This window comes from Dendrobates tinctorius, unplaced genomic scaffold, assembly GCF_039654945.1.
Source record: "Dendrobates tinctorius isolate UK_male_01 unplaced genomic scaffold, ASM3965494v1 ptg000211l, whole genome shotgun sequence".
Taxonomy (NCBI): Eukaryota; Metazoa; Chordata; class Amphibia; order Anura; family Dendrobatidae; genus Dendrobates; species Dendrobates tinctorius.
This window is the reverse complement of record NW_027361878.1, coordinates 22857662-22883182: the sequence shown is the minus strand read 5'-3', so window position 1 is coordinate 22883182 and position 25521 is coordinate 22857662. Positions and strand designations below refer to the sequence as shown.

The 25521-nt window shown below is 46.8% G+C and overlaps 1 protein-coding gene across 4 annotated transcripts in view; it reads left to right on the top strand.

Annotated features, from left to right (window-relative positions):
- LOC141058363 (sodium/calcium exchanger 1-like) overlaps positions 1-24857 on the top strand; it is a 95117-nt gene extending 70260 nt beyond the window's left edge. For 3 of the 4 annotated variants that reach the window (XM_073554604.1, XM_073554606.1, XM_073554603.1), the window contains 5 exons: positions 11892-11986; positions 13878-13996; positions 18233-18332; positions 18815-19087; positions 21951-24857. In XM_073554604.1, coding sequence (XP_073410705.1) covers positions 11892-11986; positions 13878-13996; positions 18233-18332; positions 18815-19087; positions 21951-22327 — 964 coding nt within the window. In that variant the 3' untranslated portion in view covers positions 22328-24857. The remainder of the gene's footprint in view (positions 1-11891; positions 11987-13877; positions 13997-18232; positions 18333-18814; positions 19088-21950) is intronic. The other variant, XM_073554605.1, reaches the window with a different exon arrangement.
- Positions 24858-25521: the final 664 nt, after the last annotated feature.

Genomic DNA, 25521 nt, shown 5'->3' with positions numbered 1-25521 from the left:
TACTTATATGTCCATAGGCGGGGACAGACACGCCAGCAGCGATTGGTTGCAGAGCTCACATCATAATGCAAGTGAGCCTTGGGAACACAGTTGCCAACACTGCTGGAACAGCATCGGGAGGTGAGTATAAGTTTTTCATTTTCACTGAGGGCAAACATTTAGATTGAGAAGCGGTTGTCAGGAGTGGAGAACTCATTTAATCTTTTACAGGCAGCTGTGTTTTTTTTTTTTACACATTGATCCTTTACAGGCAGCTATTCTTACAGATTAATTATTATTACCATGCATGTGTTTTTTGCTTGTAGATTAAGCTTTTAGATGCAGCTATGTTCTCCTTTTGCAGAGTAACCTTTTACAAGCAGCCATGCCCCCTTCTTGCTAAACAACCCTTTAGAAGCAGCTGCATCATCCTTTATCTGGGTTGTACAATATACGGGGATATCTGATTAGATGGCTAATAAATAACAATATTCTGTATAGCGTAATGTTCTGGCTCATGTCAGGTAGTAAGAAAATTTCTTGCTTGATTGATTTGCTTTTTACTGATTCACTATCCATTGGAATACAATGGTGAAATAATTCACCATGTCTGTAATTTTCTTTTGATACATTTATGAGAAAAATAGGTAAATCAATTCTCCCATTGTATTCCATGGACCAACCACTAAACAAAATCAGTGAAATAGACAGGCTAAGGTCATTTTACCTGCGGATTTACCTGCAAATCCGCACTGAAAAATCTGCAGCTGAATCTGCACTGTGTGCACTCACCCTAAATCCTTCCAAATCCATCACTACTGGTCACTTATTGGCCATGGTTAGCTTGTTTAAAGCTGCAATAAATACTGCTCTCAGATTTAACTACCAGTTTTATGCAAAGGAACTCTCCTTTCGGATAAACATAACCAAAAAAACTAAAAAAAATTGGAAGTCAACAACCAAGCAATCATTGTAGGATAAACTAAAGTGAAAAAAAAAATCATAATATGAGGTTCAAGCATCATTTGACAGAAATAATGAGATTCTCACAGACCTTGACGTTGTTCACAAAGAACAGGAATTGGTACATTGTACGCTTATATCAGCAAACAGCATCTGCCTTTAATTAACCACCAAAGGATATAAAAAGAAAAATCCATAGAAAAAAAGACAAAAGGGTGGGGGCTATTAAAGTACTTTGCAGAAAAATAATAGGGACCATATTAGCATCATTCATAATCTTAAAGAGAACTGTCAAGCTCGTCTGACGTCTGTTTTGGTAAAATGTTGGACCATCTCTTTTTGGAATTATGTTGTGCTCTTCCTCTGCTATTAAGGCTGTAAATGTTTAAATAAATTGACAGCTGGATGTTACTATTAATCTACTCAAAGGGGCACGTCCCTACACAGTGTGAGACTGGCCAATTTGTGCTGATTGAGACTGATTTTGTAGAGTAGAGGAATTGTAACATCCAGATGTCAATGTATTTCTAGAGGACTGACACAATGCAGAGCTCCAAGAAAAGATTGGCGATTTTCCATTGTTATGAAACAAAATGCTGACAACAATAGAACAAAAAGAAACTACAAAAAAAGAAAACATAAATAGACTAGATACTTTTGTTTGGTGCAACGAGCTCCATGTTATGTAATCACTCTGAAAAAAAAAACGAGCAAATTCTTTTACTGTACATTTTACTGTAAGATTTTATAGGGTATCTTTGGGAAATTTTGCCCCTTCATCAAGAATAGCATTTGTGTGGTCAGACTCTGATGCTGGAGGAGAGGGCCAGGATCACAATCTCCGATCTAGTTCATACCAAAGGTGTTGGATGGGGTTGAGGTCTGGACTTCGTGCAACCGGTCATGTTCTTCTACAACAAACGCCCCAACCATGTCTTTATGGACCTTGCTTTGTGCACTGGGGCACAGTCGTGGGGCATAGAATTGGACCTTCCCTAAACTGTTCCCAGAAAGTTAAAAGCTACAATTGTACAGAAGTAATAAGATTTCCTTTCATTGGAACTAAGGAGCTAAGGCCGACCCCTAAAAAACAAGCACATAGCGTTATCCCTTCTCCACCAAACATTACAGCCGGCACAATGCAGTCAGGCAGGTAATGTTCTCCTGGCTTTCACCAAACCCAGACGTCAGATAGAGAAGTGTGATGCGTCACTGCACAGAACATGTTTCCACTGCTCCAGAATCCAGTGGTGGCGACTTTACACCACTCCATCCTATGCTCGGTATTGTGCTTGGTGATGTAAAGCTGCATGCAGTGTTTCTACCAGAGGAGGTCTAGAATCTGCAGTTATGGAGTCAGCAGAGAGTTTGTGACTTTTCTGTCCTCTGCTCCTCAGCACTCGGTGACCCCACTACACGGTACACGGTGGTCTTTACTTCATGGCTGAGCTGCTGAGGTTCCTTTCACTTCTCAATAATATCAGTGACAGGTAATAATAATAATATTTATTTTTATATAGCGATAACATATTCCGCAGCGCTTTGCACACATTATCATTGCTGCCTCCAAAGGGGCTCACAATCTAAATTCCCTATCAGTATGTCTTTGGAATGTGGGAGGAAACCAGAGAACCCAGAGGAAACCCACGCAAACACAGAGAAAACATACAAACTCCTTGCAGATGTTGTCCTTGGTGGGATTTGAACCCAGGACCCCAGCCCTGCAAGGCTGCAGTGCTAACCACTGAGCCACTGTGCTGCCCATGGTGATGGGGATAAGATTTAGGAGGGGAGAAATGGTCATGAACAGACTTGTTACCCCGGTAGCTCCTATTACAGGACCGCACTGGTATCAGTGAGCTCTGTGTGGTAATAGCAGGTACGCAGGATGCAGTGACGAGACGCGAGACAGAAATGACTTTAAACGTTAACTTTTATAGATAAATGCTGTTAGGGCTATTGTTACGCAACCAACAGAATAACAGTAGTTGTCCTCGCAGGGAGCCAATACACATAAACAAGGATTGGGAGAACACGACTAATCCAGCAAAGACCGGTCACTATATGGCTGCGGAATGGCCGACTACGGGTCCTTAGTCACTATGTATCACTTATCCGTCCTGACGTCCCTCAGCGTTCTGTTCCACGGTGTGTCTGCGTCGCAGTCACTGGGCCCAGCCGCTGAAGATCTGGCGTAGTCTTCAGGCGTTCCGACGCCCAGGAGGAGTAGGGGCACAACCGGCCCGTGGAGAGTTCTTTGGCGGGATGTCCCCCAGTGGAGGCAGCGGGATACCGCCTGGGAGTGGGAGAGGGGAGGCCGCAACTCCCTGACAGGGACTGGCAGCGGCGGTGATAAGTGGCGGTTGATAGGCCACAGACGCAGTCTGAGGCCGCACTGGAGGATCCGCAGCGGGCACAGGCCCAGTCTCTACCGCGGACTGGAGCGGGGCGGTGGCAGCTGCGGGCGGCAAAGGAGGAGTCACCGCCGTGGTCAGGAGTGAAGCGGCGGTGGCTGCAGGCAGGAGCGAGGAGGCCGCAGCCGCGAGTTGGAGTGAGGCGTCGTCGTCCGCGGACGGCTGTGAGTAGGCCGCAGTCGCGAGCTGGAGTGAGGCGGAGTCGGACGCGGATGGCTGTGAGTAGGTCGCAGCCGAGAGCTGGAGTGAGGCAGTATTCTTCTTTTGTTGGTAAGCTCGGCGCCGTCTCCCTGCGGTCCACTGAGAGTCTCCCTCCTGTCACTGTTCTCCTCTCTGGAAGCTGCTCGTGGCTCTCTCTCTCTGGCCCTCCCCAAGTCTCCACCTCCTTCTCCCTCGTTCTACTGACTCACACAGTCTGGCCCTCTCCGCCCCTCTTCTCTGGACTCCTCCCCCAACTGCCCTGTCAGTCTCAGCAGTCCATCCCCTAGCTCTGCTCCCTGGAAACAGATACCCCAGGAACCTGGAAGACGGTCCCCTCGGTTCCGGCCAGGGTACTCGGCGGAGGCCTCTCCTCCTACACTCCCCCATCCTGTATGCTTGCCAGTCCTTGGGCGAGGGTCTTGGTAGGCTCGGGTTGGCCTTTTGAGACAAAAGTTCCTGTTGCCATACGAACTGATCCTGTTCGTAGCGTTCGGGGGGTTTGCCGGCTGTTGACCGCTCGGAGCGTCTTAGCTTGACTGTAGTGGAGCTTTCTGGGGTGGAGGCCGGTGGTGGACTGGCCGATTCTGGTGGGCTGGCGTGACTTGCTGAGATATTGTTCCTTGGATGGCCCGCTTGTACCGCTGGGCTATCTTCTTCGTCATCTAGGTCCCAGACCGTCGGCATTGGTTCCGGGACCTGAGGAGTGAGTTCGGGTTGCACGGGATCGTTGGATGTACAGGGCCGCAACATATTACGGTGCACAGTACGAGTGGGAAGTGCCCCGTCCCTTTCAGGTCGTATCTCGTACACAGGCCCATCAGGGCTTATTCGGCGCAATACTTGGTAAGGACTCTCTTCCCACCAGGGTTCTAGCTTGTTCTGGGGGCACTGGTCTAGTACAAGTACTCGATCCCCAGTCTGAAAGTCGGTGGGTGGAGGTAGAGTCCCCCCTGGGAGCTCTAGGTCCTGGAGTTTTGTCTGGACAATGCAGTGAAGGGTCTGTAGCCGGTGTCGGTGGTTTTGAGCCCATGATGACTCTCCAGACCAGGGTTGGGGTTCCTCCGGGTTTAGTTCTACCTCCGTGATCCCTTTGCCTTCTCGCCCGAATAGCAGTGAGTAGGGGTATAGCCGGTAACTCTGTGCACCCGGTTGTTATAGACCCACACTAGTTCAGGGACATACTCAGGCCAGCGGGCCTTCCGGTCACTCTCCAGGGTACACAACATTTGAATTGGTGTCCAATTAAAGCGCTCACAGGCCCCGTTTCCCTGTGGGTGGTATGGTGTGGTCCGAGATTTATTGATACCATAGAGACGATGTAGCTCCTCCATGACCTTCCCCAGAAAGCATGCTCCCTGATCTGAATGTATCCGTTGAGGGCAGCCATACACTAGGATAAAGTTCTTGCAGACTGCATAAGCGGTTGACTCCGCAGTTTGATCTCGGGTGGGGCTTACCACGGCAAATTTGGTGAAGTGATCCACCATGACGAGACAATGCTCATACTCCTGGTATGCAGGGCCAATGGTCACGTAGTCCACCGTCAAGAGCTCGAGGGGTGCTGATGTCACTATCGTTTGCACCGGGGCCCATTGTGCGGGTGGTTTAGCTAGTTCGCATAGGCGGCAGGCCCAGCAAGTTTCTTCCACAGCAGCGTGCAAGCGCGGATTGTAAACTATCTGCTGCAACTATTGCAAGGTTTTCTGGACTCCGAAGTGAGCCCCCTTTTCGTGGGCTTCCCGTGCCAGTTCATTGAGTTGGACTCTGGGCACGACTACCTGCCAAGTTGTTGCAGACGTCGTCCGTGATACTGTTTTACGATACAACAGTCCTTTCTTGATAACTAGTTTCTCCCATTGGTGTAGCATCAGCAACATATCCTGAAACGAAGTCTGTCTCTGGGCGTCAGTGGGTAGTCTGCCAGTGGTCACCCATCGGCGTAGGAGTCCAATTTCTTCACCTTCTTGCTGCTGTTTGATCCATCTGTCACGTGATTGCTCCAGCACACCCCTTGGGGGTCCTTTTTGCATGACAGCCGTGAGCACGGCGGCGGTGAGGGCATACGGTGTCTCTTCTCCTTCCAATTCGCCGTCTTGACTTTTCCCTGGCGTTGTGTGCCGGATCCTGGTGTGAGGAACGGCGCAACGCACTAAATAAAATAATAATAAAGTGCGTTCGCCGCTCGGGGTCCACCGTGCAGTAGGTGGTATAACTACTGCTAAGTGGTGGCAGACAAGCAATATGGCGGTATGATGCACACGGGTTAAACTTCACCCAGAGTGCGCACAGTGGCCTCTGTTCACACACAGAGGTGCCGCAACAAAAAACATGCAAAACGCTGAACCTGTTAGTGACACAGGCTTCAGGTAGATGCACACACGGTATCTGGTCACAGGAGCAGGACCCAAGACAGAGGAGCTGCGTCCCTCTAGACCTACCGTGTGTGCGGCGTCGCTTCTGCGGACGCCAAGGAGAGCTGCAACTGCAGCGCGGCCTAGGACACTGCCGCTCAACGACAAAGCAGAAAGCAAGCGTGATGTCGGACGCTAGCGTAGCGGTGCGGTGAGCACAGTGGCTTAAGGATCGCCACTGACTGGCGCTAACTGCAAAACTAATTCCCTATCCACATGCGTATTATCAGAGGGAAGGGGTTTCAAATGAGTCAGTCACCAGAATCATGCATCCGTCACCATTCACACATAGCAAGTATAGTCTATACTAGCGCATGGCGAAACGGCCATGTGCGCTTTTTATGGCCGTGCGGGACCTTCCAGATCTCCGAGATGGACCAATGAGATCTGGAACAGGACCTGGGCACATGACTCCCGATCTCCAATGGGAGATCGTCTCGTGAGCATGACCAGAAGGAGCACAGAGGAACTTAGTCTCTGGAGTGGTCTGCTGCAAAGCAATCTTCTCTGCAGTAGATGGGCAGCAGGAGACCGCAGAATGTGAGGCTCTGGATTCCTGCAGAGCAGATGCAGAAACCAGACGCCTAACACCTGGAGAGCGCATCCGCATGCACATTTTCTGCTCCTCTTTTGTAGATGATCTTTTAGTTGAACTTGGCCATCTGGGCCACCCATCGCTGCTCCAGAGCCCCCAATTTGGCAATTTCCAGGTGGGTCAGTGGGTTGTTGTCGGTCCGCACCACCACTTCGGAGCCCGCCAGGTACTCTGCGAGCCGCTCCGTCATGGCCCACACTACCGTGAGGAGCTCGAGCTTACAGGAGCTGTAATTGTCAGGGTTTCGCTCGGATTCATGAAGTGACCAGCTACCATACGCGATCACTCTCTCCCGGCCGTCCTGAACTGGTGACAATACAGCTCCTAGCCCGTGGAGGCTCCCGTCGGTGTGTAGTATGAATGGTTGCGAGAAATCCGCATAAGCTAACACTGGGGCACCCGAGAGCGCAGCCTTAAGGTCTTGGAAGGCCTCTTCTTGCGGTTGTTGCCATTGGATTTTCTGTCCATTCGCCCCGGCAGGAGTCCACTTTAGCAGGTCCTGCAGGGCTTGGGCCCGGCGTGCAAAATTCTTTACGAAACAACGATAGTATCCAGCCAGCCCCAGGAAGGCCCGCACGTCTTTTATCGTCTCGGGGGTAAGCCATCCCTGAATGGCAGCAACCTTTTCCAGGGACGGTCTAACACCCTCGGCAGAGATGACATGCCCCAGATATTCAATCTGGGTGCGAAACAGGTGGCATTTCTGGGGCTTCACCTTCAACCCATACTTCTCCAGCCGGCCGATCACCTGCCCCAACTGCCGCAGGTGATCCTCAAACGTGGTGGCATAGATGATTATGTCGTCCAGGTATATCAGCGTGGCCTCAAAGTTGAGATCCCCCAGACACCGCTCCATCAGCTGCTGAAAGGTCCCCGGGGCATTGGCCAGCCTGAACGGCATTCGATCGAACTCGAACAGTCCCATAGGAAGAATGAACGCCGTCTTAGCCCTGTCTTCTTCCGACATCGGCACCTGCCAATACCCGCTGGCCAGATCTAACATTGAAAAGTACGCCTTCCCCAAGGCGGACAGGGATTCTTCTATACGAGGCAACGGGTACGAGTCTTTGACGGTACAGGCATTCAGCTTTCTAGTCCATGCAGAACCACAGGGTGCCATCCTTTTTGCGGACCAACACGATGGGAGCCGCCCAGGGGCTCTGGCTCTCTCGTATGACCCCCTTCCGCAGCATTTGGTCCAGTAAAGTTTTTACCTCCTGGTATAGTTGTGGGGGAATTTGTCTGTATCGTTCCCGTATGGGGGCCGTTCCTGCCAAGTGAATTCCATGCGTTATGGCTGTGGTGCATCCAAAATCATCCTTGTGGCTAGTGAATACCCCGTGATACTGTCCTAGTAGTGTTTCTACCTGGAGAAGTTGGGTGGGAGCCAGGCCAGAGAGTTCAGCCTGCATTCTTTCCAGGATGTTTCGGCCCTTTCCTGAGTCGAGGACTCGGCAGCCTGCAGGGTTCGAATAGTCACTGCCCAAGGGTCCTCGGGTTGCACCTTCAATTGGACCGTAGGGGCAGGCAGCACCTCTTCCAACGGCCTCACCAGCTTGGCCATCTCGACCCGGGGCCTTAAGATGATGCCTTGGTCTTCTAGGTTGACACAGCGCACCAGGACGGTCCCTCTCCGCACATTGGCCAGGGAGCGGGCCTCCAGTATGCCAGGAGGCAGGCGTTCTGAGCAGCATGGCTCCACCTGCATCTCCACGCCCTCCAAAGGCACCAGGGCCCGGATGGGCAGGGCCACCACTGTCTGCCCGGGGGGTAGTATGAGCGGGGGAGCCGCTGGCGCAATGACTTTGCCCAGTGCCTCACCCTCCTGGCAGTCCCGGAATACTCGTGCCTCCCATACCAACTGCTGGAAGACCTGCCCTTGGGCCGTGTGGGAACTCCACTGGTTCAGAGTCTCTTGCGAGGGGTCATTGAAGAGTAAATTGCCAAACTCCCGCAGGATGTTCATGCCCAGGATAACTGGATGTTTGTCATTGGTTTCTCCAAGAGTCAGGACCACTCCCCGGCGTCCGAGGGATTTGCCACACAGTGTCATCTGCACCCAAACCACCCCGGCGACAGGGATTGGCAATTGATTGGCGGCTACCAGTTTTATCATGGGTCCCCACTGGGGTCTCACTGCCTCAGGGAAATGCTGCCAAAAGTAAGTTGCAGGCATGGTCGTTACTTGCGACCCCGTGTCCACTAGGCACCATGCGGCACAGCCCTCGACTTCTGCCCATACCACCGGACACTTTGCGACCAGATCTTCAGGACTTCCCCCACCCCATGTCGTGTCTTCTAGCTCCGAGCGGCATCCCCCCAGCCCGGAGCCCTCTAGTTTAACGGCGGCCGGGGTGGGCACCTCCCACGCCGCGGACACTCTCGTGCAAAGTGGCCCAGCTCCCCACACTCATAGCACTGGGGCTGTGAGGGCCGGCCGCTCCGAGCATTGCGAGGCCCCCAGGGCCCGGGATTGAAACTAGGCCGCCCAGACGTGACCTCGGTTCTTCTCTTCACTTCGGCCAACTCGCCCCTGATGTTCTTCAGCTCTGTTTCATCTCTTCTACCATTGGGGCTCTCCGACAGCAGTCACAGTGGCCTCCACACTCCGGACCTTCCCCACGGGGACCGTCATTCCCTGCTCCTGCTCTCTTGCACGCGCCTGACTCCCCACCTCAGAGAAAGCTAAATGTGGGTTCACTCGGACCTGTTCCCATAGTGCCTGCTTTATCAACGGCTCTCGGAGTCCAGTCACTAACAAGTCGCGTAGGGTAATGTTGATGAGTCCTACCCCTACGCCGTCCTTCCGCTCGATGGCCGTGTATAACTCTTGGAGGACATTCATATACTGGGTGATAGTCTCCCCCTCTCCCTGCATTCGACTGAACAACCGGGTCCTCAACTCTCCCACATCTGTCGGATCCCCATGGGTCTCTTCCAGTATCTGCAAGACCCTAGCAAAGGTGTTGCGGTGTCCCGGGGGCCTCAACATTACTGAATCCTGGGCCTCCCCTTCTAAAGCCATGAGAGCTACCTCGGCTTCCAGGTCAGGGGTCATCGGATGCATTCGGAAGAGGCCTCGCATTCGCTCTGCCCAGCTCCACAGCATGGTGTTGGAGCCTGAGAACCTGGGCAGGTTGTTTAGCATAGTCCCCAGAGAAATGCTGGACCAGGGTCCCTGGTTGCTTGCTGTGTCTATGGCTCTGCTCTGGCTTGGGGTGCCGCTATCCTCGCTCGGAGACTGCATCCTGCCGACTACGCCAAATTTGGTAATAGCAGGTACGCAGGATGCAGTGACGAGACGCGAGACAGAAATTACTTTAAATGTTAACTTTTATAGATAAATGCTATTAGGGCTATTGTTACGCAACCAACAGAATAACAGTAGTTGTCCCCGCAGGGAGCCAATACACATAAACAAGGATTGGGAGAACACGCCTAATCCGGCAAAGACCGGTCACTATATGGCCGCGGAATGGCCGACTACGGGTCCTTAGTCACTATGTATCATTTATCCATCCTGACGTCCCTCGGCGTTCTGTTCCATGGTGTGTCTGCGTCGCAGCCACTGGGCCCAGCCGCTGAAGATCTGGCGTAGTCTTCGGGCGTTCCGACGCCCAGGAGGAGTAGGGGCACAACCGGCCCATGGAGAGTTCTTTGGCGGGATGTCCCCCAGTGGAGGCAGCGGGATACCACCTGGTAGTGGGAGAGGGGAGGCCGCAACTCCCTGACAGGGACTGGCAGAGGCGGTGATAAGTGGCGGTTGATAGGCCACAGGCGCAGTCTGAGGCCGCACTGGAGGATCCGCAGCGGGCACAGGCCCAATATCTACCGCGGACTGCAGCGGGGTGGTGGCAGCTGCGGGCGGCAAAGGAGGAGTCACCGCCGTGGTCAGGAGTGAAGCGGCGGTGGCTGCAGGCAGCAGCGAGGAGGCCGTAGCCGCAAGCTGGATGAGGCGTCGTCGTCCACGGACGGCTGTGTGTAGGCCGCAGCCTCGAGCTGGAGTGAGGCAGCAGTCTTCTTTTATCGGTAAGCTCGGCGCCGTCTCCCTGCGGTCCACCGAGAGTCTCCCTCCTGTCGCTGTTCTCCTCTCTGGAAGCTGCTCGTGGCTCTCTCTCTCTGGCCCTCCCCAAGTCTCCACCTCCTTCTCCCTCGTTCTGCTGACGCACACAGTTTGGCCCTCTCCACCCCTCTTCTCTGGACTCCTCCTCCAACTGCCCTGTTAGTCTCAGCAGTCCATCCCCTAGCTCTGCTCCCTGGAAACAGATACCCCAGGAACCTGGAAGACGGTCCCCTCGGTTCCGGCCCGGGTACTCGGCGGAGGTCTCTCCTCCTACATCTGCACCACCAGCCGTTCTGTCACATGGTAGTAAAGGCTGGCGGTATGGTGGGGGGCCGGATATTATACACCGGAGATGAAGGACCAGATACTACTCGCCGGGGGTAATGGGACAAAATGAAAGATACTTAATTAAGAGATGTGTCCCAATACTTTTGTGCATATAGTTTATGTGCCTTTTTCAGTTGTGCTATGTCATTTATTTAGAGGGTTTTGCCCTGTTGATTATTAAAAATAATGTAACAAGCTTTTTCGCCTTTAAAATTCTTTATAAAAAAAAGTAATGCAGCCGACCTTAAAAAATACTGTAAAAAGCATACTGCTTTCATCACTCCTCTTCGAATGCTGCCCGATCCCCTACTGGTCTCCATAATCCCTTTCCTAGCCATGTAATTGCCACTGGGTCAGCCAATCTTTCACCGCCATGGCCAGTGCGTGTAAAAAAATTTATTTTCCTTTTAAGAAATGCAATGGTCCGGATGCACATATATAGCGGAGCATTAAGGTTTGTGGAATGGGTAGAAATGATGATTTTTCCTGCATTACATACTCTCTTTTATGGTTGTGCTGCCTTTTAGGCAATAATTGTTTTCTATTCTCTTTGTCACAGTCTACTGCTCGGCCCCGATGAAGGATTCTCAGTTATATCATATTTATCGTATTGTTGTGGTGGGGACAGGTTAATTCTTCATCCATCCTCATCATTATGGTGCGATAGGTTTTACCCATGAAGAACAATAAACTAGATTACATTAGACCTTAATCTGTATCTGTTATATCTGGCTCTTCTTACATTAGAGACGTGTTTGGTTGCTCGTAGTAATCAGTGGTGCACAGTATTGTATCACCCCTGGAGTAATTTTGCTGAATTTAGAATTCAATGGCTTATTGTTCTAAAATCTTCATATGTTGAATTCCTAACGCATGAAGTGAATTTACATGATTTATGGTCCACATGCCCGATACACTGACTACATATCTTCTTCCAGGAGGTATATTGAGATACAGATCATTGATGATGAAGAATATGAAAAAAACAAGAACTTCTTCATTGAACTTGGAGAACCGGAAATGCAGAGAGGAGGTAAAATAAGAAGGGTAATTCGTAAATTAGTGGGAATTAAACAGTGATTTAGGTGGAGGAAGAAAAACTATTGGTGAGAAACCATGCCGGTTTCACATATCTGTGAAATATGGAGCGTGCTTGGATTGGCCTGACCACCGGGTCTCCCACCCCAAGTTGACTGCTTCATAGGCATTTATGATGCAGCTGGGTCAGGTCATAAGATCCATCGGTCAGGTCAGGTCTTTTGATCTGATCAGTGGTTATTTCATGGATGTGTGTAACTAGACTTAAGCTAATTTCAATACTTATGCTATGTACCGTAATCAAGTTGTCGGGAGCCATAATGGCGCATTCACTGACTATTGTGGGGCTCTACATTTCCTTCATATACCTCCAATTTTAAACAAAAGTGGACAAAGTTTTTTGCTGAAGGATTCTTTATCAATGAATACTTTTGCCATTGTTACATCCCTGTACCTGCACCACCGACATCTACTCTTGCCACGAGGCACCTCGGTATTCACTTTGCAGGTGCTGTTGGTGATGGGGGACATGTCATCATGGCCAAAACTACTGGATTGCACAACTGCCGTCCAGCCAGGGATATTGGTGTAGCTGGGACTTGTGGCGGCATCCAGTCAGGCAGAATGGGTGTGTGCTGTCTAGCACGTCAATGGGATTGGGCTGCTCCCTGTTGTGGGCAATTGAGCAGTACCACAATATAGTTAACCTGCTAATTATTGTACTCTGATGCTCTTCTTCAGTTATACTGACCTTTTTCTTAATCCAGCTTGTGACCCTGACTACATCTTCATGATCCTCCCTGATCTGACCTTAGCTTGTCTCATCTTGCTTTTTGACTGTCCTCCTGATATCCAATCCTGGGTATTCCTTTGAGCACGGTATTTTGTTTTTATTTTGTCCCTTCTTTTACTAATCCTGCTAGTTTGACTATCCTTGTCTTAAGCTCACTTCTCCATCCAGCAGCTACCCCGTGGACCCAACCCCAGGGACCCCATTATAAAATCTCTGTATATAAAAGGTAAAGGGTTAAGGCCGAGATTCTTCTGGAACCTTCTAGATGGAGTTCCTATCTCCGAGTCTGTCTAAGGTAGCCTTTATGAGCTGCCAGCTTCTGAAAGACCTTCGAGCTATCTTCTTTCTGACACCAGGATACAGAGTATTCTTTCATAAATGACCACACAACCACCCACATAAAGCAGCGCCATGTGCATGAGGCCTAACAGAGGCTAAAAATAAGAAGTAGAGAAATATGATGATTATTATTATGCCATTTTGATATGAACTACACTTTCTTAATATCACTAATGGCAAAATTTAAGTATTAAACATCCCTCTCTTCCTTTCCTGGTGGCTACAGACGAGTTCTCCAAGAAGATCAGCTGTTTTACTCTGTCGGACGATGTTTATTCTGTATGTGTCTATATGAGAATGCGTGTGATAAATCTGAATCATTAAACTAGTTGAGAATGAGTGGAGTGACAATGCACAATGCCTGACCCCTGCTCCATTCAAACGGGGGGACAGAAGTCCTTCATTTAGGCAATAAGTGGTTGGACACCCATTTATCTAAGAGGTAGAGGATAGGTGATAACTTCATCATAGAGTACAGTAAGATGGCCGTATACATCAAATCGAGATCGGACTGGCCGGCGGCACTCCTGACCCGAGTATGACAGCTTCTTGTATATCTATGCAGCTGTCACGCTTGAGTCAGGAGAGCCGCCGGGCAGTCCGTTCACTACGGTCTGATCACTCCGTTAAAATACCCCCATAAGTTTATGGTTGCAAAGCAATGACTTGCCCAGCATGTATTCTCGTGCAGTAACTCTATTTGTCAGCGCCAATAAAATGTATTGTGGTTTAACCTGTGATGTTTTCCACGTAGGTGAGACAGGTGGAAAATGGGTGGTGTGTACCAAAAGTGGTGAGGAGATTGCAGGAAGTCCCAGTCTGGGAGAACATCGCAAGATGGAAATCATAATAGAAGAATCATATGAGTTCAAGGTGCGATTGAGAAGAAAAGAAAAGAGTGCACCCTAAGGATAGAATGGACGGCGACATTAGATAATTGCTGATAGCAGAAGTCAACAGCCTAATGTCAGACCGGGCACGCATGGCTCCATATTTCTTCTTGATTTGTCAGTTGGGCTGAGAGCTGAGCCTTGACCCACCACAGAACATGCACATCTCACTTTAAAGAGGATCTGTCAATTGCTATTGATATGTAAAATAACTAATAATATTAGTGTGCGCTTGGAACACTCAAAGAAGAGGGAAATCTAAATTGGGTGGTTATAGAAATAAAAAAAAAAAAAAGTCAAAGTCAAATTGCAGCCTGTGAACGGCTGTGCAGAGAAGCCGCAATAGTAAATGCACAAGTCAGAGAGCGGTACCTGTAAAGATAATGCGATGCGAAGTCCTCACTCCAGTAAGCGGTGCAAGTTAAAATAGCGCTTTTTGCTCCAGCGCTTGGAAAAGGAGGGGGGGTTTGTACACTGGGGTATAGACGAGTTACAGGGCCTGCCCCGGCCGGTGGCAGCCTCCTGTCAGTGTACCTCCAGCTGTGGAGCAGACGTGAGCGGCCTCTCGTGCTCCCGCCGTCTGTGAGCTGCTCCAGGTATACAGGACCTTCGTGATGTGAGTCAACACATGACCACGTCAGTTTCACTTGCTGGTGGTTGCGACGGGGACCAATGGACTTTCCAACATGTTTCAAAGACTAACTGTCTTCTTCCTCAGGGATGGTCCCCCCCACCACAGGAGGATTATTTAAGCAGTCCCGCCGCTTAGGCAAGTTTAACCCAATTAACTTAATAGGCTATGTGTTGACTTTTTTTTTTTTTTTTCTATAACCACCCAATTTAGATTTCCCTCTTCTTTGAGTGTTCCAAGCGCACACTAATATTATTAGTTATTTTACCTTATTTCTTTGACACCCTTGTGACAGGTGTCTTAGTGTTTGCTGCTGGAATTACACTCATACACAAGCGCCACTGAATCTCCATTTGTATTGCTATTGATATGTAATTGTTTTTCATGGTTTAAATGCCGCTTTTCCCCTGATTCTGGAGTTATTTTTCTTTTGTTCCTGAGGCTCTCCTGTCCTGAGATATTGCCTCCTCTTCCTTGTATATAAGTCTAGTCTTGATTCTCAAGGGGGTGTGATCTTCTTAAAGATTACACAGAGAAGAGTTGAAAACCACACCCCATTGGCTAGCAAGACTGGATTTATATACAAGAAAGAGGAGGCCATATCTCAGGAACAGAGGGGCGGAGGAACAAAAGAAAAACAACACCGGATTCAGGAAAACAGCGGCATTCACACCAGATAAAGATCGTCTTTAAATTTTATTATAATGGCTATACTGTACTTGCACACAGATAATCCATAAGGTCAATAATAAATTATTTGTGAATCAGCCTTTAACATATAAAGCTTGATGGCAAGTACTAATCTCCAAAGTCTAAGGGGGTTGTCTTCTGTTGTACCTTTGTGGGCCATCATTATGTCATACCCTGAACCCTCTAGAAGATCCTATGTTACTTTGACAGACCAGTCTAACTGTAAAGAGGACCTGTCACTAGGTCAAAAGAGGCCAGGTTTTGTTCTTAATTAATTCCCACTACTTCTCTGATTATTAAGTTTTTTGTTTTTATAAAATCTGTCAGTTCAAGCAATATGGGTATTTTTATTTAGTGAGATGATGAGATAATAACCAATCACAACCGACCAGTTCAAGGCTTGAATAGGGCACTGTTAGCTATAAGCCTGGTCCATTAACGGAATTATATTGGGCCAGAAACCAGCCCCGGTAGCATGGAAAGTTAAGCTGAGAACAAGAACATGTGTTTTTCGTGGATTGAGATAAAAGAGCAGCCCAAGGTTAAATTATTTATTTAATCACCTTAAGGGCACACCAGACAATACACTATATGCACAATGGTTATATATGCAATGGTCAGATATGCAAACACAAATACTGGTAGTACAAAGTATGTAGAATATAAGAGTCAGTTACCAGTAAGGCCTGTTTCACACTTCAGTTTTTTGTGTCAGTTAAAATCCGCCAAAATGGCGGAAAGCGGATCTGTTGCTAAACTGATGTGAACGGATGCCACCGGACCGTTTTTTTGACGGATCCGATGAATGAAGAATTTTAAAGGAACGAGAGAGAGAGTGAGAGAATTTTTTCCAGCCGCCAGAACAGACTTTAGGGTTAAATTTCCGGCTGAGTGAAGTCTTTCGGGCATGCGCAGTGTGAAGTGCAGATCCTGTCGCCCGAAAAAACGTTACATGCTCCGTTCGGGCATGTCGGCGGACGGCAAAATTTTGGCGGATCCGCAAAAAAACGGATCCAACGGATGGCCATCCATCAAGATCCGCCAGTAATGCAACTCAATGGGGAAAAAAACGGATCCGCCAAGCAAAATGGCGGAACCTTTTTTTTGCAAAACGGCGGATCTTGACTGATGGACAAAAACTGAAGTGTGAAACAGGCCTAAGATGGAAGGCCTGGCTTGTGAGGGAGGGGTTGCCACATGGGAGCCTCTCTGTTCCTTGACTTCTCACCACAAGATATGTGTCGTGACCTCCCCCGAAAAAACGGTAGGCCAAGCTTTACAGGAGCATTTTAACCCTTTTGGTTCACTCCCTCTTGCCACCTGAGCGGGAACTAAATCCCCTTCTGCTTGCATCTAGCAGCTAAAACACCAAAACCTAAGATGGGTCATAACTCATTAATGGACGGTCCTGGGAGACAGTTTTGATGCCATTGGATCTGGTCAGGCCCCTGCTAAGCGTTGAGACTAAACATGACTTTGTTACCTGGTTCCTATTAGCCATTCTACGTAACTTACCACCCAGGGGTGCTAGAACGGATCGAGACCCTGGAAGGTGTTCGCCATGTTCTGGGGATCTCAGAAATTTACATGATGTATGGCTAGGACATATAGTGTCTCCATAATTTCTTATGAAATTATGATTCTAGAAGGTTTCTTTGGCAGCTTTGATTCAGCATGACTCTGTATTGCAAGCAAGCCTTTATCATGAGCTTAGCTGGCTCAAGGTGTGAGATCTGTCACTCACAGACTTTTGAGGCTTGGCCACCTGCTGAGCTAGGTGCCAGCTTGCTCCATGAGGCTTTGAGAATGCTGGACGACCTGCTGAGCCAGGTTTCCTGTTTCTGCTGCGCAAAGGGAGGGTGTTTTATAATCCCATGCCAAATAGGATAGAAATGATTGACATAAATTATATCTCCTATATTCTTCACATTTGTAAACTAGGGTGTCTGTCCTGGTGGGGTGCATTCATATATTGTTAGGCAGCCCACCTAATCTAATAGTATGGGCCTCACTACTAAGCTGTAAGCCAGACACTGTGCACTCCATCTGTGTGACTGGTGCCCTGTACAAGCCTTATTTGTGTGCAGTCTCAATGCTAAGCAATCACTGACTCCATAAATTGGTAGGCTGTGAGTGGTTGTCTCATCAGAAGTTTGCAACTGAGTTGCCTCCACCTTCATCAAAGAGGGCTTGCTGCATATTATGAGTGCATAAGTTTTTGTGATCTTGGCAGGTAAATTCTATGTGGCTTTGCTGTTAATCTCTTTACAAGGTGGCGTGGCTCACTAGTTTTCATCACAGAGCCGACTAAAGACACGCCCATGAGGATCCTGTGAGCCACTCCCCTTTGTGAGAATGATAAAAAATTAGTACCAAAGTGATAAGGCCCATATATCTAGGACCGTATGGCCGATTTGAAAAATACAAAAAATGAAATACTCAGTGAAACAAAAATAAAAGGAAAAACTGGCCACTTTTGACCTAGTGACAGGTCCTGTTTAAGCCATATAGATTCATTCAGAATCTTCTCTTGGTGCAAATCTTTTCTTGAAAATACTATAAGGTAACAGTCAATGTATGTTCAATGATTAGGAAACGTTCCCGTGATAAAAATGCTGTAACATTTGTAAATGTGCACATCTAGTCATTTATCACTCTATTTCTTCAACCCTCCCTCACTCTTCGAGTATGACCTAAGTCTCTGTTCAGTACTCGTCTTATATTTTTCAGTGCCGTCAACCTAATCTTATGTTATCCGTTCTCCCCATGTTCTTCAATCTGCCTCAATTTTCTCAGCATGCTCTTTTCTTATCATTTCCTTTCCTGCGGTGTCAACATCTTCATACTTACAGCCTGTGGTTCGTCAACCTCGTCCCTCTTTTCGTTTTATATATATAGAGCACTGTGGACAAGCTGATCAAAAAAGCGAACTTGGCTTTGGTGGTCGGGAGCAGCAGTTGGAGGGAGCAGTTTGTGAGCGCAGTCACGGTCAGCGCAGGTGAGATGGTCACATCCTGCACAATGATCACTCTCCGCACAGTCATCTCCAATGTCCGTAGCTTTCCCAAAAACACAGTAAGTCTTTACATTTAGTCTCATGCTTACGCCTGCACTGTCACACACTTATAGTTATATATATCGCACACTAACCCCAAAATGCTCACGACTTTTTGCACACATAATTTACATGCAGAATTGCTTTTGCACATTTCTCCACACCACTAACACTGCTTCCCCCCTCTCCCCACGTGCCCTCTCTGCTGGCATGCTACCATATCCCACAATTGTTTTATTTTTTTTTTATCCATTCTTCAACCTGATATTCCTCCTTTAATCATTCTATCACCACCACCTTTTCTTTATCCAATCTGTTTATAAATCTTTTTGCTCATTTTGCCTCTGTTCCTTGCTTTGGCGCTGCCCTCTTCTTCCAACCTCCCCCCCCCCCAAAACCCTTTCTGCATGTTCCATCCTGGGCAGGAGATGATGATGATGAGGAGAGCAGTGAGGAAGGGCTACCCAGTTGCTGTGACTACATCATGCATTTCCTGACCGTCTTCTGGAAGGTGCTCTTTGCCTTTGTGCCCCCCACTGAATACTGGGGCGGCTGGGCCTGCTTTCTGGTCTCCATCTGCATCATTGGAATCCTCACTGCTGTCACTGGTGACCTGGCTGCACACTTTGGCTGCACAGTTGGCCTCAAAGACTCCGTCACTGCTGTGGTCTTTGTAGCCTTGGGTACATCTGTACCAGGTATGGACTGCTCTGTAAAGTAGGTTATATTGTTTGATTGTTTTTGGGGGGGATGCCATTTATAGTTATAATATGAATGAATATATCTTGTATAACATTGTATTTGTGGTCCAATTTGCATATCATCCAAAGGCTGCAATTGATTTGAACATTGTCTCCTTTGTTGCCGTTCCTACATGGTCATAGTCTAGGCAGACGGCATTGGCTCCGTTCACTTCACCTCTAATGTTTCCGTATCTCTGTTGTGGTATAGGAACATAAATCCAGTGATAATGACAGTACTGCAGCACTAACATGTCAAAAACGTCTCCCGATGGACCGCATTGACTTTAATGAGTTCCACCGATTTAGGCGTTGCGATATCCAGCATTTTACCAGACAGTAATAAAATTATGGACACTATAAAATTTGCAACGGAAGCTCTTACATCATGGCTATGCCCAAATACTAACTTTTTCCAATTTTTAGATTTAATTTAATTTTTAATTTCTGTTAACAAATAAAAAAATCATATCGAATGAACACTCATATCTCTGGTTGGAATTAATGTAGGATGAAGATTTTTGCATTTCTCTGCTCCTTTCATCATTCTGGATAAGACTTGAATAGGGTGAGTTTCAATCTATATCAGGCGATATCATTTTTTTCATTTATTTGTGAGCAGATTTTGCAAACATGAGAAACATTTTCAATTATATCCTGAACTAATATAGACTGAAACTTACCCTATTCAAATCTTTCCCGGGACAATGAAGCTGTTTCTTGTTCTGAATATAATCATAATAGAGTTCTTTCTTGACTTTTTTTTTAAAAAGCACTCCCATCAAAATGTTTATCGACTTCATATCATAGAATGTTAGAGTTGGCAGGGACCTCCAGGGTCATCGTGTCCAACCCTCTGCTCCATGCAGGAGTCACTAAACCATCTCAGACAGATGTCTGTCCAGTCTCTGTTTGAAGACTTCCATTGAAGGAGAACTCACCACCTCTCATGGCAGCCTGTTCCACTCATTGATCTCCTTCACTGTCAAAAAAAAGATGTAATATATAATCTGTATCTTCTCCCTTTCAGTTTCATTCCATTGTTTCTCATGTTTCCATGTGCAAATGAGAATAATTATGATCCCTCTACACTGTGACAGCCCTTCAGATATTTGTAGACAGCTATTAAGTCTCCTCTCAGTCTTTTTTGCAAGCCAAACATTCCCAGATCCTTTAACTGTTCCTTGTAGAACATACTTTGCAGTCCGCTTACCATCCTGGTACCTCTTCTCTGAACTTGCTCCAGTTTTTCAATGCCTTTATTAAAATGTGGTGCCCAGAACTGGACACCGTATTCCAGATGAGGTCTGACCAAGGAGCATAGGGGATAATAACATCATGTGATCTGGACTCTATACCCTATATGAGAGGATAAAAACTTTGATGGGAGGAGTGCTTCTTTAATGCACTTACAAACTTGAAGGCTTTGTAATATATTCCTTGAATGTATCTAGTCTCACCAGCTAAACTAAGGGCCCCGTTACACACAACAATGTCCTAGCGATCCCAGCAATCGTTAGGCTGATCGCTGGTGACCTGTCACATAGACAGCCCCTCCAGAGATCAGGACCAGCGAGCAAGCTGGTATCTAAGGTAAACAGCGGGTATCTAAGAGCCGTGCGGCTCTTAGAAACCCGCTGTTTACCTTAGATACCAGCGTGCAGCCCGCTGATCGCTGGTCTCTCGCTGCCACACGCAGCGATGCGTGCTGGCCAGCGGGAGACCAATGATCAAAAAATGGCCCAGGACGATCCTGCACGATCAGCGATACCCGGCGGGGGGGGCCGGTTGCTGATGTATGTCACACAGAGCGATGACGCTGGCGAGATCGCTGTGACGTCACAAAATCAGCGATCTCGCTAGCGATCTTGCTATGTGTGACGGGGCCTTTACTATCATGTGCCACTTAAAGGGGTTGTCTGGCCTTAGGCTACAAGTCTGTGAATCACCATTGAGCGCTGTCAGGATTCCCCGGTGCCGGCGGTTGCATGACCACAAATATGAGAGTTGCATGCTCCATGCTTTTACTGTACGTGCCTACTAGACATGCACAGCCTCGGTCTAAGCAAGTGAATTGAGTGAGGCTGGACTCGTCTAGTCGGAATGTGGCCAGAAGTATAAAAATTGCACACTTGCAGTCACATGACCGCCCTCTTCACAGCACACAGTATACACAATATAAGGATTCCCATGTCTGCTGCCTCAGAGACTGCAACCTTATAGCCGAAGGCTGGACAACCCCTTTAAGGCCCACATAAAAATTAAATAGCTGTTAATTGAATGATAATTTGGCTGAAAGCTATCTCTCCCAACTCCACCATACACAGGCATTCCCAGCACAGAAAGCTGCTGCCATATCCCTCTGGCAGAGGCTTGTTTGCATGCAGAATAAAAGGCTCGGTTCTTGGAATTACAACATGCCAATCCTTCTCTCTCCCGACATCATCTGTCAGGTAGCCCACTTACACCTTAGGCTGCTGGCCAAATCAATGCTTATGGGAGCTTTTCTAATACTGAAGTCTACGTATGTGGATAATGCACCACTTTAGGGACAAGGACTGCTACCTCTGCACCCCATACAGCAACACCTTGACCACCAACCTAGATAATAAATATGGATTTATGTCTTTGTTAATAGGCTATTTTGCATTTTCTTCTATTATGATAAATGTTGCTAAAAATCAACAAATAATTTATAACTTGGAAAACTTACATATAGATAAAAAATTAGAAAAACGCTAATCAAGCGAACATGCATGTAAACTTTTTCCTGGTTTCCGCATAGTGCATTCATGTCTTTCTTTTTTTTTTCTTCCTTTAGACACATTTGCAAGTAAAGTGGCAGCAGTCCAAGACCCTCATGCTGATGCCTCCATTGGTAACGTGACAGGTAGCAATGCAGTCAATGTGTTCTTGGGCTTAGGTGTTGCGTGGAGCATTGCTTCTATATTTTGGGCCGGAAAGGGCAAAACTTTCCATGTGGCCCCCGGCAGCCTTGCATTTTCTGTCACCTTATTCACCGGTCTCTCGGTTGTCTGCCTCTGTGCTCTCCTCTATCGAAGACGGCCACCAGTAGGAGGAGAGCTCGGGGGTCCACGGCTACCCAAAATCCTGACTTCCCTTATATTTGTTGGGTTGTGGTTGGTCTACATCTTACTGGCATCACTGGAAGCCTATTGTCACATACCTGGTTTTTAAAGACTCTTCGTCCTTCTTTGAGGTTTGTCTTCCCTGGATCTTTTTTTGGGTCAATTTCTATATGGCTTTTTAACTTCTCACACATCTCAAAAATATATTGCACAAGTGAGAGGACAGATAACTATATTAGCCTTCAGCGACATATCACTGCTCTTCACGATGTTGTCTTCCCAGGTTTTCCCCCATCTCAACACTAGGACAATTTTGTCAATCGAACCTCTGAGGGTAAAAATAAAATGTAATTGTTCTGCCATGTCCACGACCAACACAATTTTGGAGAGCACTGTTATTTTCTGGACAGTTTGGACAACTATTACCGTTTCTGGAATTTTTCTGACTGCGTGAGACTATAAATAAGAACTCTCTCATCGGAATATATACTGCCACATCTAGAAATGTTATTCCACTGCCAGGAGCAGTTGGCGAAGAAATTACTCTCAAAAGACAGTGAAAGCTTCGTGTTTTCTGTTTCTTGGCTATTGAATTGACACAAAATGGAAAAAAATAAATAAAATAAAGACCACATCCAGGGCTTCCATTGTCCATTCTGGACAAAATGGGGTCTTCCTTTGTAAGGAAGTGCCATGGAATCAGAGAAATGTTGGACTAAATAATTACAATTCTGCGTCCAGGTTCCTACAACCTTCTGATGAGTCAATGACAACTTATTTAAAACCCTCTTACATGGGCTGATGATCGGCAAAATGGTCATTCGCAGGGATGCTCGTTGTGAACTATCTACGCTCAGCGATCTGCTAACAAAGGAGCTTGTTTGTTGGCTGATCCCGACATGATGGGGTCAAACGATCAATACTATTGTTACGACTGTTCTTCCCCATACGCTTTGCGCGGTGTCAATTTGCTGTGTAGTCAATGGGCACTCATTTCGGGTAGAAAATCTGCCCATGTTAAGGTACCCTTAGAAGCGAAATAACTGATAATGGAAGTTAAGTTAGGAGTGTCCAAACAATCTCAGGATAAAGTAACTATTGTTTAAGGACCTATTGTTTAAATCACATTTTTGTGTTAAATGTATTTTTTAAAACATTTTTGCCGTTTTTGTTCCTATCACAATCTATATTAAAGGAACCCTTGGAAAATGCTATTGACCTGCAGTAATCTGTAGGAAAATAGTGGTGTAAAGGGTACACATCACTCCGTATCAGTGGGTGCACAGGAAGGGAACCAGGGGTCCGAGCATGCCTGCCTGATCCGTACTCTCTTTACCCTCTATAGGGCAATCCATCTAAAGAAGGTCTATAGGAGAGCAAAACGTTATTTTGCTGAAATGCAACATTAAAGATTGTTTTCTCCTGTAGGAAAATAGTGTTATAATGCTGTGCGGCCGCTGGAGAAAATGAACTTATTTCCTCCCAGGAGCCGACGGCTTTCAGTGATAGAGGTGTGAGCGCCCCCAGCTACAATCACTTCTCACAGTGCGTTTCACTCTACTCAATCACTTCAATTAATAGCTTGCTTTGCTCAGATTCGCTGCACATTGAGCTGTCAATCAAAGTGTCAGTGGCTTAGTAATTAGGACAGTATCGTAATGCTATTTACCTACAATTGACCACATATCTGCAGGTAAATAGCATTTTCCTAGATGATAAGTTCCTTTTAAAAAAATAAATAATAATAATTGGAAATCTTGCAATTTTCATACTGGCCACTAGAGTTATTTGAGACTCATACTGCCTGTTCTTAACAGAGGACTTTTCAGAAGTCTCATTATCGACGCAGACAGAATTACAATGGCAGATAACATTTCTATAAACAGCTGATAACACAGCTCGCCATCTCTTCAAAATGACCTTTGTACACTCTCATTAGATGCTTCAATGCAGTAGATAGGGGCGGAGTCAGTCTATTGCTGCTAATATATATGTGAATTTCCTAAAATAACGTGAAGTTTGAGTCTAGAATAGCTCCAGCGGCCAACATGAAACCTGCAAGATTTTTTACTTTAATATAGATCATGATATGAAAAATACAAATTAAATTATCCAGAAATTATAAAAAAAAATACATTTTCAATAATAAAAAAAACTGATTTAGGCAGTAGGTCATTTTCTGATGACACATTCCCTTTAAAAATGTTTAGTTTTCTGTTGAAAAATTTTAACATGGGCAGTAAGCACCGGAATGTCAAAACTTTTGAAAAAAAAAATATAAATTTCTATTGCAATATGGGAATATTAAATTTGCACTAAATTGTATGGAGATGGACTAAAAGGTGATTACCTACTGTAGGATTGGGCAGCAGAATTAGCGATGGAAGAGATTAGTAGAAGGCAATGAAAACGTTGCGGGAATATTTGCCACTGTGTCAATATGATTGTCCTCTGTGAGTTCTTTGCACGTTAACTCACTGTATAACCTTTATAAACAATGTGTATGTGTGTTCGGTACGTTACGATGTACATACAACACGTATGTGACATGTTTAATGGTGCTGTCTAGGGTGCGTCATTTCTCGAGGGTATTGTGTTTGATTTCCAGGATGTGAGTGTAGAATAAAAGTCCGCTCTTAGAGACGTCTAGAATCAGTGGCGAGTGCGGTCTAAATGTTGATCTTCGTGGTGCTACACTACGGTATATGTGTTACATGTGATTACCCGTGTGTGGAGTGTGGGCTACACGGCTCATCTGTGCAATACATCTCTTTGGAAAACTCTAACAATTGAATGTATATTTGCTTTGTGTATTCCTAAAAATGTCCAGAAACTACCTAATCATCAACCCCCCACCCCGGTAAAATTAAATATCTACCCCTAGGAAGGGGGCATCACATGAATAATGGCCACTGTAATAGTGCTGGGGATGATGCTCCATGCTTTTCTTTATGGTATGATTTTTTAGATATATTATTTTTTTTAGTTCTTGTAACCTTCTTTCGGGGTCCTTTACATGATGCAGCTGTATAGGGTTGTTGGCAGTCATCCGCCTGCTTTAGTGCCACCCATTGTGATGATCGCTGTAGTGTGGAAGTTTGGTAACTGGCTGCAGTGGTCACTTGACTGATGATCGACACCTCATCACTACAGTACCAGTAGGGACCACTGGGGGCAGTAATGTATTTTTTTTCTGTATTTCGGAGATAAGCCACCGATTTAGCCTTGTTAGACTACAGCTTTCTCATAGAGAACACATGAACGTGGCCAAGCGAGTGCTCTTGTGTTTGGGAGAGTCGGCTG